The sequence below is a fragment of the Eleginops maclovinus genome, chromosome 1, assembly GCF_036324505.1.
Source record: "Eleginops maclovinus isolate JMC-PN-2008 ecotype Puerto Natales chromosome 1, JC_Emac_rtc_rv5, whole genome shotgun sequence".
In the NCBI taxonomy this organism is placed as follows: Eukaryota; Metazoa; Chordata; class Actinopteri; order Perciformes; family Eleginopidae; genus Eleginops; species Eleginops maclovinus.
Window position 1 is genome coordinate 13,220,259 of NC_086349.1, and position 19,860 is coordinate 13,240,118.

The following is a 19,860-nucleotide window of genomic DNA, read 5'->3' on the forward strand; positions in this document are numbered from 1 at the left end:
TGCTTGTGGGTGTACCTTCAAAACACATGACTGTGTCCACATCTAAATCGTCTCTATGGCTGCCAGAATTACATATTTTGTACGAACATTACAACACACACACCTGGCCAGGTTCTGCTTCCGCAGCATCTCCTGTTGCCGAGCAAAGAGCTCAGCTTGGGCTGGTTGAAGGAAACCATAACCTGTAAGAGAAAATGGCAAGAAAATACATACCTGTCAGTTAACATTTTAAAAGTCATTTGTAAGCTACCAACATTTTTAGAAACTGCGAGAATGCAAATAAAAAGCGCTCTGTAAAATTAACTGTACATGCCTTGTCTGTTTACTGTTTATATAAATAAAATGTATGTTTCAACACACTAAAGTAGGTTTTTCTATGACCTTTTAGTCAAAATATTATACTTTGACTTTTTTACTTTATTTGACGTATTACTTTTTCTTGATATACTATACTATGACTGTCATAGTAGTTTTAATTGGTATCAAAATATTTCCTCAAGTCCAATTTTGATAGCAATTAAAGCCTTATCTTTAAATGAAATAATTTAATACCATTTTAGAATTTTATACAATCTGAGGGAACCCTGTAGGATAAAGTTAGGTCATAATATAGTATGTGACCAAAAGTAACAGTATTCTCTAAATCAATATGTTTTAATTAACATTTGGGCAAAAATGGCCCTTACAAAAAGTACAGATGTGTTTTCTTCAAATTTCCCTTGCCGAAAGCTAAATGTATTATTTGATTATTCTGAGAATGACTAATGACTCACCGGGGGCTTGGCAAAGGGCAGAGGGCATGCCCAGGAAAGGAGGCCGCAGGTGTGGTCCTAAGGCGATGTGAGGGGCATTCGGAGGGGACAGTAGGGGTGGAGGGTGGGACAGTTCTCTGTGGACACAAATATGAAAAAGACAACATTAGGTTCTGTAAGGATTTCTCTGGATGCTTGAAAATGGGCGTGGCGGGATGTATAATATATGAATATCTACATTAAAATAATCATTTTAAGCACGTCTCAACTCTCTCTCTCTCTGTATGAGCAGGATGCCACACCAATGTATGTGGTGTATTTTTATCAGTGGAGCTCCAGAGGCCTCTGTGTCGCCCCAGTGCCTCATCAGTCTTGTCACGCCGCAGCAAGCGCCGCCGGCCAATCGCTGTACCCTGGACTGCAGCCTTTCCTACTACTGCCGCCTCACACAAACACACCATACATGCACGGAAATACACACAACTCTAGACCCACACACATAATGAGGGCTGAATGCACAATGCCAGTGTGTCATGCTCCGACAGCTGGGGCGGCCCCTGCGTCTTGACCGGGGCCACGGGCTGAAGGACCTTCTAATTAACACTCATCCCTTCTCTATTCTCTCCCTTTTTAACGCCCTCCTCTCCGTTTCCCTCCCTCTCACTCTCTAGGCTGCATTGAAACTGGTGAAAAGATGGAGCGTCCTGCAACCTCTGCTTCTGAAAAGGCCTCTCCATTATTGGCTTCGTCTTTTGTCCTCCTCAAGGGGGAAAGGCGCCTCTCACCTTTCTCCCTCTCTCTACATCTCTTGTTCAGTCTTAACCATATTTTTCTGTTCTCTCTGTGACCTCTGAAAATCCAGCTTGTTTACTCTTTTCTCTTCCTCCACTTTGTTTCTTTCACTCTGTCTCATCCTGTCTCTTTACCCGAGCCTTGTCTTGCCTCTTTGTATTTCTCTCTGTTTCTGTCCCACTTCTTTTCTTTCACTGTAATCTTTTTCTCCTTTTATCCCTTTGCTTGGTTTTTCATTCAGGTTTCTGCACTTATCCATGGGAAAAGGAACATGGTTTTGAGGAAACAGATAAAAGCTCTCAGAAGATTGCAGCATCTGCACGTTGACCATTTGAAAGAGTCAACGTGTGGGCGAGGAGTGACGCACAGTGTCCTAAACCATAGCTGCTTCCAGAGCCTTTCCTGAAGTCAATCTCTTGCTTCCTACACCTCTCCTCTACCACCTCCTGTCTCTAGTTGCTCTCCCTCTGAGCTGCTGCTATCACACCAATCAGAACTTGGCTGTGTGTGACGGCCGCAGCACAAAAGCATACATGGGAAACAAGCTGAGGAAAACAACAAAATCAAAACCAACACTGGGACGCATGCAACCGCAAATATTGTTTTGCATCTGTGTTCAAATTAGCTAGCGCCTGCATGTCTCCCTCCTCACTAAATGGTGAGGAAAAAAGGAGAGAGAGAGGGAGGAACTGCAAGGAGGGAGGGCACGCATACAAGAGCAGGGAGATGAGATGGAGGGTTGGGTGGGGGTTGGAGCCAGTGCTGAGAGGGTGGTGGTGTGTGAGGGGGTGAAAACCATTCATCGATCGCCTCCGCCGCTGAAATGTTAATGCTAATCGTATAACCGCTCTCTCCGGCGGTGCCTCGCACTCCAGTGGCAGCTCCAATTAATCTTGGGTGAGGGCTACGGCGCGTGACCCCGGAGCCGTGAGCTGGGGCCCCGCTAGCCGCTGCTTATGTAATTACACCGCCCAGTGTGTAATCACCTGGCCTAATCCCTTGGGGCTAGCAATTAGCCTTGTGACGCGCAGTTCTACTAGGCTTCACCAAGACGCCCGCAAAACTCCCATCCACCCCCGCCATAGCTCCCGCATGCCAAACACCCATCACCCCCCACCCCCCTTTCTGATACTCCCTCCCATTCTTTCTTCCCCTTGCCTAGCGTTAGCCCGCAGATGAATAACGGTCAATTAAAGCTGCATGACTGGGGCTGCCAGGCGTCTGCGCCACCATAATTAGGCCTAATCACGGGGAGAGAGAGAGACAGAGAGAGATGTAGAGAGAGTGTGCCTGACACTCCCCTCCACTCCCTTCCTCCATCCCTCCATCTTTTCCTTCTTTTATAGGAGGCAATTTTAAAGGGAGGAGTGGCAGACATTAGTCGTTTTGCTCTGGGCCTGACTGTGTGCGTGTGGCTGTTCTGCCCTATCTGTGCATTTTGTTGGCAAACCACTAACATGTTATAAAAAATGGAGGCAAAAACACTAGTTGTGCATGAGAATGAAGAGATTCACAAATGCAAGGTGGGCTATAATAATCACAAAAACTATATCACTGGATTCCCTCTCTCTCTCTCTCTCCCTCTCTCTCTTTCCCCCTGCAGTGAGGCCAGCGGCTCCTGGGGAATTCACTGGTGTGTGACGACCTGTCAGAGTGGCGACAGCGGCCCCGTCCCGTTGCAGCCTTAGCAGTGTGTGTGTGTTTGTGTCCGGGTGTGCATGTAGGGGGGTGTGTGTGTTGTGTGTGTGTGTGTGTGTGTGTGTGTGTGTGTGTGTGTGTGTGTGTGTGTGTGTGTGTGTGTGTGTGTGTGTGTGTGTGTGTGACAGGGCTGCCCTTAATGACAGGAGCGTGGGGGGATTAGGAGCGCCGCGCGGCCGCCTTCGGCTCCTTCTCCGCAGGAACACATTTACACAGGAAGCTCATTAAAATGGATGAGGCTCCCTCCACGCTCATTCCCTCTCCAGCTCTGTAGCTTGCTTGCTCGCTCCCTCCCTCCCCTTATCTTGCTCTCTCTCTCTCGTTCTCTCTCTTCGTCACTTGGTCCTCTCGCCATCTCCTCTCTTCTACTGTTTTGCTTCACTCTCTTCATCCCCATTTTAAGCTCCCATGTTTTCCACTTCCTCCCTCTCTCTACCTTTCTCTTTCCTCTCTACCATTCCTCCCCTATTTGCCTTGCAGATGCTTGGTGAGCTTAGTGCCATTTAAGGCCAGACAAATGGAGCGCCAGGCTCTAAGCCCATCGAGCGGCCCTAATGATTTGTTTTTAACAATGGGCCCTAATGGGCCCCAGATAATCAATGATGAGGGGTCGATGGAAAGGTGAGCCACGGAGAGAGGGAGAGAGCTTCCATTGCTTACTCACATTCTCAATCTCAGTTTTTCATTTTAATCTACATTTTTTTTTGCTTATACTCACCAATCATTAAGATTTAATTTTCTCTCTCTTTCAGTTCTCTACCGAATGTTGTCCCTCCTTGTTTTTTTAAAGGTTTGAGAGCTCTTATAGAAGTTGGGTACAGTCTGGTCTTTAGACACATGCACTTTATAGAGCCGAAACTATAAGAACTTTACACCCACATCAGATTATTGAACATCTCATTCATACTGCTATACTGTATAATCCAATACCATCCGGAAGTCTCTTTTTGAGGAATAGACTACATGAAGTATTCCAGTATTTTACACCGGAATTATAATTCCTTTATTCTTCTAAATACTGAAATTTAAATGTTTGCACTACATTAATTTCAAATGTTTGATTGGTCGTGACCAATCAAAAAGGCGGCCAGAGTTTTGTGTGTCTAGACATTAACATAACTTTAAACAATGAGGGCTCTGCATGTCTTGTTTTAGGAGAGTAAAACATTAGTTTCTCAGGTTGAGTATGTTCTATAGACGGCAAGGATAAGCGAGGGAAAAAGACGGATTTGGATGGTATCAGTAGCCGCAAATACTCAAGGTAGAGTATCGGTATATAACATAAAGTGGAATAAAACATGAGTAGGGTTTCCTAAACTTTTGCAACAAGCATATCATTGTCTAAAACATTACATATATATCGTGCTGTAGAGCCAAAATAGTAAGTAAAACAGCTCATGACAAAAAGTATGTATCCTTTGTTGATCCTGTCGTGAATGTGTTAGTATTAGCCTGTGAAACTATACATGTTTTCATCACTTTATGTCTGTTTCTCATTTAATATTGCCTTCACTCATTTGGACATTGATACAAGTGATGGAAAAGGGCAACATATTTTCCTTATTAACCCCTTTTTTTATTCATTTAAAAATCTTCAGAGAGTTAAAGGGCTGAAGAGGAAGCAGGGTGGGGAGAAGACGAAGCAAGGTAAATATGGATGGAGGGATGGGGAGGCCTAGTTAACTATCCCCGGTCCTGTGTGGCTAATTACTTGGTGTGCTTTCGGAGAACAGCCCCGGCTCACTAACTACATTTACACTGCACTACTGGCCTCTCAGAAAACACCCACACGCACAAAAGCGGGCACACACACACATGCTGGCACCACACACAAATTAGCAGACATATTCAGACAAACAAACCCAAATTCAATCCGCATAGATGAGCATGCATGCAGACTTCCAGCTAGAATAATGGAACGAACAAACACACACGAACATTCAGCCCCCCTCTTCCCCATAACACACACAACACACACACACACACACACACACACACACACACAATTACAGCCTCCCAGAGCTGCACCACACAGTGCCTGGCCGCTCAGCTTCCTGCTTATATGCCCACCCCTACCTCTCACCACCCCCCTTCTCTGTCTCACACACACACATACACCCTCCCCCCCTGCTGCCGCACCGCCGGCCCATTATCGATCCCCCGCCTCTCCCCGCGCCACATAAATAATCGACAAGCAATTACCCGCCCACTCCCGCTGCCCCCGGCTTTGTTTGGGAGGCGCAGAGGCCAGCGCTGGGGGGAGAGGAGTGAGGAAGAGCCAGGGATGCAGGCGTGCAGCTCCACAGTGGTAGCCAAGAGGTTATTGGATCCTTAGTTTAACCATGTATGTGTAGATGCACATTTGCTCACACATAAAAAAACGTGCACTGCAGCACACTGAAAAGCCAAACATGAGATCACATCCTGCTGAGGAAGATCTAGGTGGAAGAATGGGAAGAAGTGTGCAGTGGTGTGGTAATGAAAACTGGCAGGTGATTAACTCCTTCTTCTATTGTTTTTTTCCACTGAAAATCTGAACATTGTTCCATTATGATTTCCACATTTACATGTGATCATCTCGGGCCTCTAATGGAGCATGTGTGTGCGGAGGATGTGGGTGTTGGGCTTAATAAATGACGAATTATGCTAGTATTGCAAGCAGTGTTTTATTTCAAGAGCCAGCTGGGGCCGGGTTGACGAAGAGATTTGGATTGGTGGTGAGTGTTTGTTTGCATGCGTTTCATACCTGTCAGTGTAATGTGCGTCCCGGTGCTGCGGTAGACCTTGCTTGCGTCTCTGACTGGATGAAGAGGAGCTGCCTGCTGAGGGAAGGTGAGCTTCTAAGACTGCTGGGTTCCTCACTGCGGCGGCCAACGCCTCCTGGCGAGCACGCAACATGTCTGAATAAGGAGGAAAGGGGCAAGAAGGGGGAAGCACAGCGGAAGGAGAGAGATGGGAAGATAACGTTGAGAAAAGAGAGGAAAAAAGCAGAGGGTGGGGGCAAGAATCGGGAGAAAGAGGGGAGGATTCAAACAAATTTAGTATCAAGCTGCTGGAGTCTATGTTAAGATATTAGAAGAAAATCTTTACTTTTGTATGAAACATTTTTAAACTGAAAATCCTCCTCACTAAACATTTCCCCAGCTTACGGATTAGGGCCTATTTTAAGTGTGTTGCTGTTAGTTTGGACACGTTTTCAGGCAACATAGCACCCATAAATCACCCAATAAAAACTTGTCTTGTAGTGAAGGATGTGAGAATGCACGTAGCTCATAAAAACAACAAATAAGTAAATTCCACAAATATAATGAAGAAGACTGCTTTGCATCTTTTGAATCACCGTGTTACAGACGTATACGTGTGCAGATACATAAGCATACTGAGGAAGGCTGATCAGAAACAGACATGTTGGCAGAGGTGTATGAAATTAGCACGTTGCACTCAAGTCCATCTGTCACACTTTGGAACTGAGCTGGCCATTTTCAAACAAATGTAGGGAAATAAAGAGGTGGCTAGAAAAGGCCAGAAAAGCAGCATTGAAAAAATGGCGGTGTGTGATGATTATTTCAAAACAAATAATGACCACCAATGAGCAAAAAGCGGCTTCACCAATCGGGCGAGGTGTGTGTTTACCTCTCCCCCCCGCCACCACTATCACGCCTTCCCTCTATCTCCCTCTATCTCTGCCTGCCCTCTCTCTCCACCTCCTGCCCTCGACCGCTCGCCTCATTCCATCTCTTTCTTTGCTCACCCCCCCCCCCCCCACCCTCTCTCTCCCAGCAATCCCGGTTCTTTCTCGCTCTCGTAGGAGAAGAGGCCTCATCATTATCAGCCAGGCCAGGCCACACCAGGAGACATGGCTTCTAATGAGAGAAAAATCCATCCTGCTCTCGCTCTCCTCCCTCTCTCTGCCTCAATCTATCTATCCTCTCTCTCCGCTCCACTCCTCTCAGCCTCCCCTCCTCCCCCTCTTTTTTAATTAGACAGATCCCTCGGGAGCTAGGGGCCATTTCCGCCGCCGGTACGGGTGTGACGTGTGTTTGTGTGTGTCTGTGTGATTTAGGTGCTTGCATGTGCGTGCCTGACTGTGTGTGTGTGTGTGTGTGTGTGTGTGTGTGTGTGTGTGTGTGTGTGTGTGTGTGTGTGTGTGTGTGTGTGTGTGTGTGTGTGTGTGTGCGTGTGCGTGTGCGTGTGTGTGTGTGCGCACTGAATGGGCGCCAGTGTGGGGGGGTGAAGCGACAGATATTAATGCTGCCTAGCTCCGGTGTATCGATCTGTTTGCTGCGCCAGGCCGCAGGGGACTCGGCTGGCGGCAGACAAGGGTGTGTGTGTGTGTGTGTGTGTGTGTGTGTGTGAGTGTATGTGTGAATGTGTGTGTGTGTGTGTGTGTGTGTGTATGGGTAGGGGGGGTTGAGAAAGATAAGGAAGGGATCAGAGGGAACTGGAGCCCCAGAGCGCACACACAAACACACAGGCGGTTGTGCACTTGCATACATGGTGCAGGGTTGACAGGGGGGGAAGTGTTGACCTCTACGAGTTTCCTGTCACAATCGTAACTCAACAATTATTTTATATAACTGGGTCAGTTAAAGGGGTACTTTAGCAATTTAGTCTTGAACTTCTATACATTTTGGGAAATTCCAAACAAGAATAAAAACATAAAATAAATTGCAGATCGAAGCTGCAGAGCCGGAGATAAACTGACAAAGTGGAAAAACTCAAAACAGACTAACTTTAATTATACAATACCTAAAAACACTAACCTACAATTCAGATGATGCAACTCAACAGCGTCTTTCGCTAGAGTCACCCTGCCTTGTAAACATCCATGCCCTTTCAGTTTGTAATTCAGGCTTATACACTTTTTATTAACTGTTCCCCAACGCTGAACAAAGGCACCGAAACTGTGACTAAAAAATCTGAAAATCTCACAATTTAAATTTATATTCAGTTTCAATTGCCTTTTTATATTTGCAGGTATTTTATTCTGGGAGAGATTAATAATATTTATTTGGTTTAGTTTATATCAGTCAAAAATGTTTGTCCAAAAACAAACAACAGTGCAGTCGGTCTGTGGCCACTTCAGACCCAGACAATAGTAGCAACATAAAACAGTGACAACTCAAATGTATCTTAATAAAGTATTGTTCTTTTATTTTTTGTCTTATTCTATTGTGTTTTTAACCACTAACTGTTTGTTAAGCTTCACAGTGGGTCCATATTTTGCTTTTCTGTTTCTATCCCCCACTCTCTCTAATTCTCTTTCATGAGAACTGAGAAGAGCAGGGTCACCTGGGGCTCTACCCTTCTGTGTGTGTGTGTGTGTGTGTGTGTGTGTGTGTGTGTGTGTGTGTGTGTGTGTGTGTGTGTGTGTGTGTGTGTGTGTGTGTGTGTGTGTGTGTGTGTGTGTGTGTTTGCATAGAGTAGGTACTCAGACTCTGAATCTCTTGCTGTTGCAGCTGCTGAAACACTAGGGGAGAGTTCCTTCGTCTGCAAATTTGAGTCGTAATTGAAGACACACAAAGAACACAAACACTCCAACACACACATCTCCTCCTTTGCAGGAGTTATTTTGGGGGGTCCCAGTTTACCACTCGGACCCATCCCGCTTATCCCTCTTTTGTGCCATCCCATTTTTCTCCCCGCCATCATTCCTGGTGTTGGGCCTAAATCCCCTCGGTTAAGCCGGGTTTTTCTCAGCGTGAGAAAGCAGAGGAGCGCTGCACTAATGCAGCTTGGCCGGCCTCGTGATGGATTTGGCGGACTGGCAGGTGCACAAAAGCCGACATCCATCTGCTAAGACGCACCATACACCTGAAAATTAAGTATCTTTTCAGGAAGAGGTTTTCTGCCAGGATTAGCAGGCAGTAAATGTGTGGCGAATTTGTTGCAAATGTCTTTAACCGTCTGTTCTCTGACTGATTGTGTGTTGGAGTTTCCAGGCTCTTTACGATGATGATAATAAAGAGATGCTGTGGGCAGCTTCAGGTTTAAACTCAGTCTAAAAACAGAAGCACACCCCTCCCTTTACTTTCATCTGGATATCTACCCCTACCACTTTTTTCTCTCCCTCACTCTCCTTTCATCAAATGAAGAGGGAGGGAAAGCCCTCCTGGCCATTTCTACAACACCAACCCCACCCCCAATCCATCCCCTCACCCACTTTTCCTACTCTTCTTTTGCCCATCAGGTCCAGAGAGAACCCCTCACACAACAACTTGCACCTACACAACCATACACACACATGAACACCAAGTTCCTCCTCAACCCCAGCCTCTTTCAACACACACACACTTTAATTTTCTGTGCCCGACACTTCAAACACATGAAAGGATGCTCTGCGGGGACCAAGGCTAAAGGGAGAGTCGGAGGTGGGGGTAAGGTAAAGGGGGAAGAGGAGGTATAAAAGCATTGCTTGAGATGGAGATGGTGGTGGTTGGGGCCCAAGTGAGAGGGAAGAGGGGGTCACAGGGGCCCCATCAGAGACAAGGTCAATGTCAAGGGGCTCTCGCTGAAGAGATTCGCGTTAGCCTCTTAAGAGACAAAACAGCCGTTGCCCTGTTCCACCTCTATGCTGTTTGTGTCCAAGAGTGTCAGTTTCTTCACAAGCTCAGTCGTTAATTGGAGAACGGGAGGGTGTGAAGGTGGACTTATAATCTATAATAGTTTTTTCATAAACTTGTCTATCGCTGGATTATGAAAGAAGTAGCCAGGTGTGGAGGAAAATAAATATTAGTAAAAGGGAAGGTTGGCTGATGGCTTGTCATCCACTTTTTACGCACTAACACAACAGCAAATGTGGATGCACGTCGCTTATTGGAAATATTACTGTGAAGTTGTGTTTTACAAATTGGTATTATTTAAGCGTTTGACCCAAGTATCACTAACAAACTGTGAACTTATGTATTGTATTGTATTGATAACTTGCACTTGTAGAACTTATTTATTTACTATTCCCTTGTCTACATTCCTCCCACATTTCCTTTGACCATTACTTCATTTTTCTTATTTTTTGTTTCTGTTTTGCTCTTTCTCTTCTTCTGCGCATAAAACGCTTTTAAGTGTGTCAGTGTAGAAAACTATCAAACGATTTGGGCTGGGAAGTGAAGAAAGGGAGTATGTCTGCGCTACAGCGTCTGCCTCACAGCAGCAACGTTTCTGGGAAAGGAAGCCGGCGATCAGACTGCACCCTGGGCCGTAAAACCCCCGCAATGCACGGTATCTCGCTTCTAACTCCTCTAAGACTCAGGGAAAGGGCAATTAAAGCGTTCATAGGCGTCACCCCCTAGATTTGCAGGCAGCAATTAAAAATCATTACTAATCAAATTAAAAGTAGCTTAAACTACAATTCAGTGGGGCATCGATTGGATGTATGCTACTACAAAAGTGCTCATAAAGACTGGTAGGACATTCAAAACTAAAATGTGAGAAAAAGGTTAACATTTAATGGCAGGCAAAGTGAAATTAATATAAAGCCAACTTGTAAAATCCAAATGAGGCTACTTTTCTCATTTCATTTGATTTTTGTTTTTCCTATCTAACTACAATTCTCTCAAGCTAAAACCTGTACGTTTAAGGTGACTGTAGAAATTGAGAAAAACTGGTACACACTGGTGGTTTCCAGGGTGTTGGGAGATTTAGAGGCTTGGCAGGCAGCCAATAAGAGCTCCTGGATCAATCGCAGTGTTGATGCATGCGAAGCCTTGTGGGTGTTGTTAACAACGGAGGGCCGTGGTGGTCAGAAATCACCTTGAGTGACACTTTGACACTGGGTGGGCAAGCACCACAAATAGGAATGTCAGTCGTCTCCATGGCTGGGGTTTTACAATGGCAGCAGAGTGGCACACCTTAACATCGTGCCCTGAACACAGCGCTGCACTCTGGGGTTACAGAGTAGCGCTGCCTCACTGTGACTCTGTGACAGGTGACGGAAGAGCTGTTTTTGTTATAGAAGCTGGAGAAGTGCTTCCAAAGAAAACTCTTTCAGTTTGAAGTCAATCTCAAGTTACTTCAAACTAACTCTAAAGTTATTTCAAAGTCAAATTTAATAAACAAAGGAAAAGCACCTCTAGATCTTTCATGAGTCAATTCTATGTGGTAGAGTAAGAAACACTGTTCTGAATATAAAAATCAACTGTTAACAGAGATATATTTGAGAAGGTGTAACGAGATAAATCTGCAGATATTTGAAAGACAATTTGTTGAAAGTGAGGATAGTGATGAGCGCACACACACCTACAAATACAGAGCCTGTGGACTGACCGTGGCCAGGGAGACCCATGCTACTCGCCAGCTGGTAGAGCCGTTGCTGCTGCTCGTCGTAGGACCCATGCTCGCTGAGCGCTGACATCATGCGCCTGTAGTGCTCCTCAGGGCTCATGTGGCCGTGGCTGCTGCCTGCCTCCACCACCGGGCTCTGGGAGTTCTCTGAAAAGAGGAGGGAGACACTTATATTATGACCAATCAATGACAATCTATATAAATATGTCAATAACCAACTCATCAAGGGATAAATACTAGCTTGAAATCGCAGGCTGTGAAACTCTATCAGGCTACAGCATCAATGCTTTACACTGACTCCTTCAGCTTATTCCTTTTTGCTTTTTTGATGAAAAATATAAGTCAGAAAACTCGCTTGCTCTCATTATTCATTAAGCTGACAGCACTTATAGACCGGAAATCCTCTTTGAATTAAGTTTACACATATAGCCGTTCAATGTTAACCCCAGCACACACAACATTTCTCTGACAGAAAAACACAGGATTTTTGAGTGAAAGATTAAAAGTGTTTTTGTTGATAGCGCGCACAGGCAGGCACAGAGCTAGCGAACCTAGGTCTTAGATCTAACAAGTTATGCTTTTTACAACAAGCTTTTTGATGGAAAAGTGGTGTTTAATTTCCATAATCTTTGTTTAGTGAACGCATAAAACCGTCAGTTCGTAAGCGAAATTAAGAATTACGATCTTTTAGTTTGTTTATCGTTACCCAACAACCGAGGCTATAAGTGTTGTAAATTGCTGCGATTTCATCATTCATGAGAAGTGTCGTAGGACAGTGGTTAGAGGAGCGGGATTATACTGAAAGATCTATGGTTCAAATCCAGCAGCAGTCATTATGCCAATGTTCGTTTTGGACTGGATATTTACATGCCAACACAAAAAGTTGTAAAAGTAGCCAAATAAGAGTTTGTTAGTGTGTGTCTACAGTTTAAGTGCATTTATATTGCTAGTGATTAGCATGCTAAGCGCAGATTTAGCTTTATCCAATGCTGATTTATGAAATGGGGATGTGTGCATCCTGTTTAGTTAAGATTTCGACTGTAAATGGGTGAGATTAATTTTGCTTGGTGTAGCCTAATGCCCACTATGCTTTGAAGTTAAGTCCAGTTACGAGTTAAATTTCCACATGCACATAGACTCAAGTAGACCTATTAAAAAACTGAGAGAGAAAAAAAAAGGGTTTTTGTTTAATGCAGACTACAAAAAAGGCTAAATGTTTCCCTTGAAGTGTGTGTGTGTGTGTGTGTGTGTGTGTGTGTGTGTGTGTGTGTGTGTGTGTGTGTGTGTGTGTGTGTGTGTGTGTGTGTGTGTGTGTGTGTGTGTGTGTGTGTGGAATGTCTGGGCTGTGTTTAAGGTGTTGTGAAGATGATGTGGTGTATGATATCCATCTAGCTGTCAGTCCCCACACTTAATCCCTCTCTCTGACCTCCCTCCTCCCCCTCTCTGTAATAGTAACATGATCTAAGGTAAGGGTGGTGGGGGATATAGGGAGGTGGTTTGGGAGTTAGAGGAGCGAGAAAGAGGATGATGAGGAGGAGGAGGAGGAGGAAGAGGAGGAGGAGGAGGAGGAGGAAGAGGAGGAGGAGGAGGAGGAGGAGGGAGAAGCAGAGGAAAGCAGGGGTTATTTTTACCACCCTCCTTCTTATTGAAACCTGAGCCTGGCCCCGGGCAGCCGAGCAGGAGTGGCGCTGAGGAGCGGAGGTGGGTTGGAGGTGGTGCTGGTGGGGGAGGAAGCCAGCATGCAAGCATCTCTGTCTCCACCACCAAGCTCCAGCTAATCCACCCAAGGTCCTCAAGTGTGTGTGTGTGTGTGTGTGTGTGTGTGTGTGTGTGTGTGTGTGTGTGTGTGTGTGTGTGTGTGTGTGTGTGTGTGTGTGTGTAACTACTCTGTGACTGTCTGAAGTTCTCTCGCTCTCTAAACACAGCAGGGGTTGCCGACTTTGCAACCGAAAGAAAAACAGACATCATTTACACAGCGGCAGCCAATCTCTCCAGCTCCATCCCTACGCTACCCTCTCTGTCTCTTTCACTCAATCCATTTCTCGGCTGGCATTAGGGGATAACGAGTGTCGTCAAACTTGGCGACAAAAAGACATGCATGGATAACACACACATACAGGTGCAGAGATGTGGTGTGAATGTGGACAGAGCTCAAGGTTAAGACATCGGATCAGCAGTGTTTTGAAATGGCTTAAATGCACTTCTCTGGACAGCAGGCTGCGCACACACTCACACACAGTCATATTTAAATATATAAATATACAAGGAAACATTTAAACCAGGCGTTTAAAGGGCTTGTTGGCTTTAAAGCAAACACATTTAACCATGCAGGCATAAGAACACAAAGTAGACAAAAAACACATCAAGCCTGGGTACACACACACACACACACACACACACACACACACACACACACACACACACACACACACACACACACACACACACACACACACACACACACACACACACACACACACACACACACACACACACACACACACACACACACACACAAACCATGCATCTTTCAGAAGCTGGGCCCTGTCTAAGTAAGACTATAATGGCCAGGAATGAGTGCTTCCCTTCCCAGAAAGAGGCTCCAGGCAGGATGCTGTCGGTCAAAGGTCACCGAGAGGGCAAAGGTCAACACCAGGCTCAAGCTTAGTGCCATACAACTAAATCAGCACAAATATCTTCCCCCATCTCTTTCTGTACACAGAACCTAACATCATAAAAACCTTACCTACAATCTCTACCCCCATGCTCAACCATCAGAGCTGTTTGTGTCACTGAATGAGTGTTGATGCTTCACTTATACATACTTGTGTGTGTGTGTGTGTGTGTGTGTGTGTGTGTGTGTGTGTGTGTGTGTGTGTGTGTGTGTGTGTGTGTGTGTGTGTGTGTGTGTGTGTGTGTGTGTGTGTGTGTGTGTGTGTGTGTGTGTGTGTGTGTGTGTGTACAGTATATGCATGTTGTTTAGATGTCTCCAGAGATGAGTCTGGAAGTGTGGTAAGCTGCCCTTGGTTTTGCGGTTCTGCCTGCTCTTTTATAATGCATCAGACAGGAAGTCTTCCTCAGGAGCCCAGAGGGACGGGCCCGGTGGCTGTGCGGGCTCCACACCGGGGGCCGGGTTTCACGCCGCATGAGGGAGATATGAATAATAGAGGGTGGCGACAGGATTGCAGCACAACGAGGGGCATTGTCTTTCTAACATTTACCTTGTCAAGATCTATTGTAAGACCCTTTTTCTACAACAGATGAAGCTACAGTACAAACTGAGGCCTGTTGAGTGACCTGAGGAATCAAGACATGGCACGGAAAAAAAGTTGTTCTCGTTCTTTCTCAAAGTAATTTCGCAATATTTTAAGCACCCAAAATTCACCCTTTTGAGGCACCCAAAAGATTCATCGTATTGGGGTAACAGCAGAATCTCACATCTAATCAGCAGGTGAAATCAAAACTGTTTCATACCGTTGATGGCATGAGAGGATATAGCATATGGATTTGGGTGACCTTTTACTGTTTCTCCATATTGATATGTTTATTTGAGGGAGAGAAATGTGTGGATAGACAGAATAGCATGAAAGTGTGTCTTTAAATATGTGGGAAATTGAGACACACTAACCCATGGCAGCTAATACCGCCTCATGTTTCTCTTTTTTTGTTCCTTCCTTTCTGTTTCACTTTAACACTCAGCTGTCTTTTTCCTAAAATGTTCACTCATTTCCTGAAATTGCACAACCACCCACATACTGTAACATCACAACACACAAATACTGTGTGTGGTCTTACCTTTGGGGGATACGCTACGTGACTTCTTGCTGTCAGAAGGACACTCGCTGCTGCTGTTGGGGGAGAAGCTTCTTCTCTTGCCTAGAAGGTCATCTATAAAAAAAAACACAGAGAAAGAGCAGTCAGTGAAAAGATCGAAGTAAAAGCTAAAGCTTTGCGCTAAGCCTACCTGTATACATGGCGGCTGCTTTGGAAATGCAGTTAGAAGAGAGAGAGAGAGAGAGAGAGAGAGAGAGAGAGAGAGAGAGAAAGGAGCAAAGAAAAAAGTGATAGGTGGAGAGAAAGCAAGTGAGTGAAGCGAGCCACGGGCGTCTGGAGATGTGCCTGTTCTGTCAGATATGAGAGGGGGCCTGCAACGCCGTGGATGACAGATCTGCCCGGCCCATTCAAAATTGTGTGTGTGTGTGTGTGTGTGTGTGTGTGTGTGTGTGTGTGTGTGTGTGTGTGTGTATTAGAAGGAAGGAGAAGGGCTCTGTCTCTCTGCGCCTTCCCTACAACGTCTCTTTCCAGCAGTCTGTCCTCAAGTGTTATCGCTGTTCTTCCTCTCTGTTCTCTTCTTTCTTCTTTTTCCAGATGTTGGCACAAAAGCCTCTGCCTGAACTAAAGTCTCATCTGCTGGAGAAAACTCTCTCAGCCTACATTATGTCTATATCATTAGTTATTTCTCTTGTTGCTGTCCTCCACATAAAAACAAACTTCATTAGGTTCCTTGTCTTATTTATCCATCTCCTTCCTTCTGTATTTTCTCTCCCCTTCTATTAACACCCTCCTTGCCTCTGCCTCTTCCTCCATGTTCTCCCTCTGCCTCCTCCCCTGCCACCAAAGAGGAGCATATAGTGTACAATTACAGCACCCCCTACTGCCTCCTCCTCTCCCCCCCTCTCATCCCCCTCTTCTTTCCCGCCCAATCGCCTCACCTCCACCCCCCTTAAACACACCTCAAATCAATACAGGCCTAATCAGAGAGAGAGGGGATGCCGAGCACATCGCATGCAGCGCCGGCAGGAAGGAAAAGCCGTTTGTCATTGCTCTATCAATCTCTCTCTCTTTCCTCTCTCTCTCGTTCTCTCTCTTTATTTCTATCTCATGCACCTCTTTTTTTCCTCTGACTGTTTCTGCCTCCACACACAACCAGGCACCAGCAGCACTTGCTTCCCTTCTCTGTCTTTTTCCTGCACTTCACAAGTATTTTTAAGATAGGAACCATTTTTTTCCTCCCCCCCTCAAGGAGAATGGGCACTCTCTCTTTCTTTCTGTCTTTATTTTTCAACAAAGCAATTTTTCATCATTTGCTCAGCATGTGTAAACAGTGCAGAGAAGCAATGAACAGGGGGTGAACAAAAAAAAACACCAGGTAATTTTGTAGCAATGCCCAAGCAAACAACATTTGGTGCTTTTTGTTGCATGTGCAGTCATGATATTATTGTTACCTTAGTAACAGGCGGACAGTCATCAACAGAGAAGTGAAGCTGGGGTGGATGCTGACCTTTAACCCTTAACCAACCCCTTAAACTTATGCTGTTCTTTCTTTATAACAAGACACAAAGAGACAGAGACATATTTGGATTGGACTCAGAGGATTTTGTTGGGCTACTGAAGGAGTACTGGTGTTGATGTGAGAGTGAGCAAGCAAAGGAGAAAGGGTGAGAGAGGGAGAGGGGGGAGGTTCACTAATGATCCAGTGTTTGATGTTGCCTCTCAGGACATGAGGAGATCCACTCCCTTCACCATCCTGAGGAGACAGCGTAGGGAAGAGGGGGGCTAATGGACAAGTGTGCGTGCGCACACACACACGCACACGCGCACGCGCGCACGCACACACACACACACACACACACACACACACACACACACACACACACACACACACACACACACACACACACACACACACACAGAAAGTCTTTCACAATTTCTACATTTTCTATCATCTCCTTAATGATATCTCATTCAGTTTTTTTCTCATTTTTAAATCATGTTCAGTACATTTCTTTCCCTGGTCTTACAAAAACCCCATAAAGAGGTCTCCATCTACGCTATTAGTGGAATATTAACAATGAGAGAGAGACAGGACGCCCATTAGCTTAACCCCTTTTTCTACCAAACACACACACATTCTACTAACGCCCACACCCTGAGCTTCTCATGATCAAACACACACACACTTGAGTCGTCTCTTGAGCCGACCTCGCTCAAGACCCTGCGTCTCCTGAGCCGAGTGCCCGAGGGCCAAAGATTTGAGGGCGGAAAGCTTTTAAAGCCAATTAAATGGGGCTTCTCAGAGCACCGGCGCTCCCTTTTAATGCCAAACCCTGAGCTCTTCTAGAGTTTATGCTAACCCTTTTACTCCCACTAACGCTGAATACAGTCAAGTTTTACCACCCCAAGCATTATCCTACCACCTGCTTGTTAATATTGCTGAAGAATTAGTGGTTATGGAGTCAGGAGTTGACTGTGGATTTAACTCTTAAAAGATTGCAACTATTATGTGCGAATTGCATTAGTTGCAAGATGTAGCTCCCTGTTTTGCCATTCATTGCCAACAAATAGTCTACACTACAGGCTTACTTCTTTTCGACCACCCAATATTGTAGCCTTTGCCTCAGTTCCTCCTTGCTAGTTAACCTCCTCCTTATTTGCCGTTCTCCCCACTGAGAGAAAAGAGGGATAAAAACAGTGGGACATATAGAAAAAAGGAAACAGCAGGACCTAAACCCTTTCTCTTTCATGTGACACCACCAGGGCAAAGCATCAGGCAGGAATTCCTCTTTCTTTCTTACTCTCTGATTTCCTCTCCTCCGCTCAAACTTTAGTCCTTCCTCTCCACTCTCCATCCCATGGAGCGTGGTGACAGCTCAGACAGCCAGACTCCTTAATTCCTCTCTTACTCCGTTAATCTGTCATCTTTATCAGGCCGAGGAGGGGGGGCTGTGTGAAGAGAAGGGGGGGAGTGACAGGCGGGGACGTAGGGTGGGCCGCCAGCCGCAGCCCCCCGATCAATCTCCACATTACAGCTGACAGAATGGTGCTAATAACTTATTGATCCCCCTCCGTGCGCCGGGGCCTCCGCCGGCCCTGAAAGCCCTGCCATTGATTGGCTTACAGGCCAATGCAGCTGGGAGAGGGAGGGGAGGGAGGGCTGGGTGATGGAGATGGGGAGAGAGGCGCATGGAGGATGTGGCACCCCAAAAACTTGCAAGTGTACGCACAGAGCAACACGGCTCCTCTGTTTGTCATGTTCTGTGTTTTAAACAGGAAGACAGACATTTAGCGAGGAGAATAATACAACTAAACAGGAAGCAGAAAGGAAATCATGACGCACCACTGCCACTGGCTGACCTTAAAGGGAAAATATGTGACATGCAGTATAGTTATTTAACACAATTAAAAACTTAACCCACAGGCTATTTATGCAAGATTTAATTTTAAATCAAAACATAAAAAAACAAAACAATTGTCTGGTCCACAGGTGTGGATGCACAAGAAGTGATGTTTTAAATAAGAATCAACCGCTGTTTGTTTATAATAAGTTATGGACTGAGTGATTGTTATGATAGTAATGGTTATATCTATTTGTTTTGATCAACTGGCATCCTCCTCCATATGTTCTGCTTTCTTCAACTTCTGTACTCTTCTGCCAATCCAGCAATTATATATTTATTTATATATATATATATATATATATATATATATATATATATATATATTAAGACCAATAAAGCCAATAATACATCATGAATCAATTTGGAATTTTGATCTAATATGCAAAAAAAATAATATTTTCACTTATTGTTGTCAGCACTTACAAAGTAACAATACTGTCAAGTGTTGATTAGCAATATATTACTCTAAACATCAGAAAGGAACAAAAAAGGCAGTTTGATAAAAAAAAATTCAAGGAAAAAGGAGTCAAAGTTCAAATGTGAAATGACTTACATGACAATGACTGTTGAGCACTGACAAAAGCAAGGACACACAAACAATTAATTAGGATTTTGTTTCCTTGCAAGGAAGAAAAACATATTTATTTTCAGTATTTGCTCAACCATTTAGGCAGCTACGAATTAGATTTCTTGACAGAAGTATATGAACAATAACCCTGAGAGGCCATTCTGTTACGGCAGTAAAATTACTTTCCTATTACAAAGTTTGTTTTGTGTTTTTTTGATGTTTTTAAATATTTACAACCCACATTTCCCTTTTAGCCTCTGTATGACAGAGATAATATCATCAGAAATCCTGGAGTGTTTACTTTTGTTTAGAGTTGCCTTTCTATGCTAATCATGTAATAACTAGCCGATAATACTTTAAAAGCAATCCTCACTCACAATCAGTTTGGATGAAAAAAAGTTCTTGCACAAACACGCTGGGCTGCAGATTCACACGCAAGCAAACATCCAAAACCAAACCACACACGGAAAGGTGCACACACACAAAAATGTGCTCAAGCCCCAAACCACTGCTACAACCCCGAACCACACACACACGAACACACACACACACACACACACACACACACATAGACACACACACACACACACAC

The 19,860-nt window shown here is 44.9% G+C and overlaps 1 protein-coding gene across 6 annotated transcripts in view; it reads right to left on the bottom strand.

Moving 5' to 3' along the window:
• Window positions 1–19,860, bottom strand: part of samd11 (sterile alpha motif domain containing 11) — a 46,474-nt gene that overhangs the window by 4,234 nt on the left and 22,380 nt on the right. For 5 of the 6 annotated variants that reach the window (XM_063906325.1, XM_063904861.1, XM_063908675.1 and 2 more), the window contains exons 5-9: window positions 15,318–15,410; window positions 11,478–11,669; window positions 5,989–6,142; window positions 774–889; window positions 104–182 (exon numbers count right to left, since the gene is read on the bottom strand). In XM_063906325.1, the coding sequence (XP_063762395.1) occupies window positions 104–182; window positions 774–889; window positions 5,989–6,142; window positions 11,478–11,669; window positions 15,318–15,410 (634 nt within the window). The remainder of the gene's footprint in view (window positions 1–103; window positions 183–773; window positions 890–5,988; window positions 6,143–11,477; window positions 11,670–15,317; window positions 15,411–19,860) is intronic. The other variant, XM_063905607.1, reaches the window with a different exon arrangement.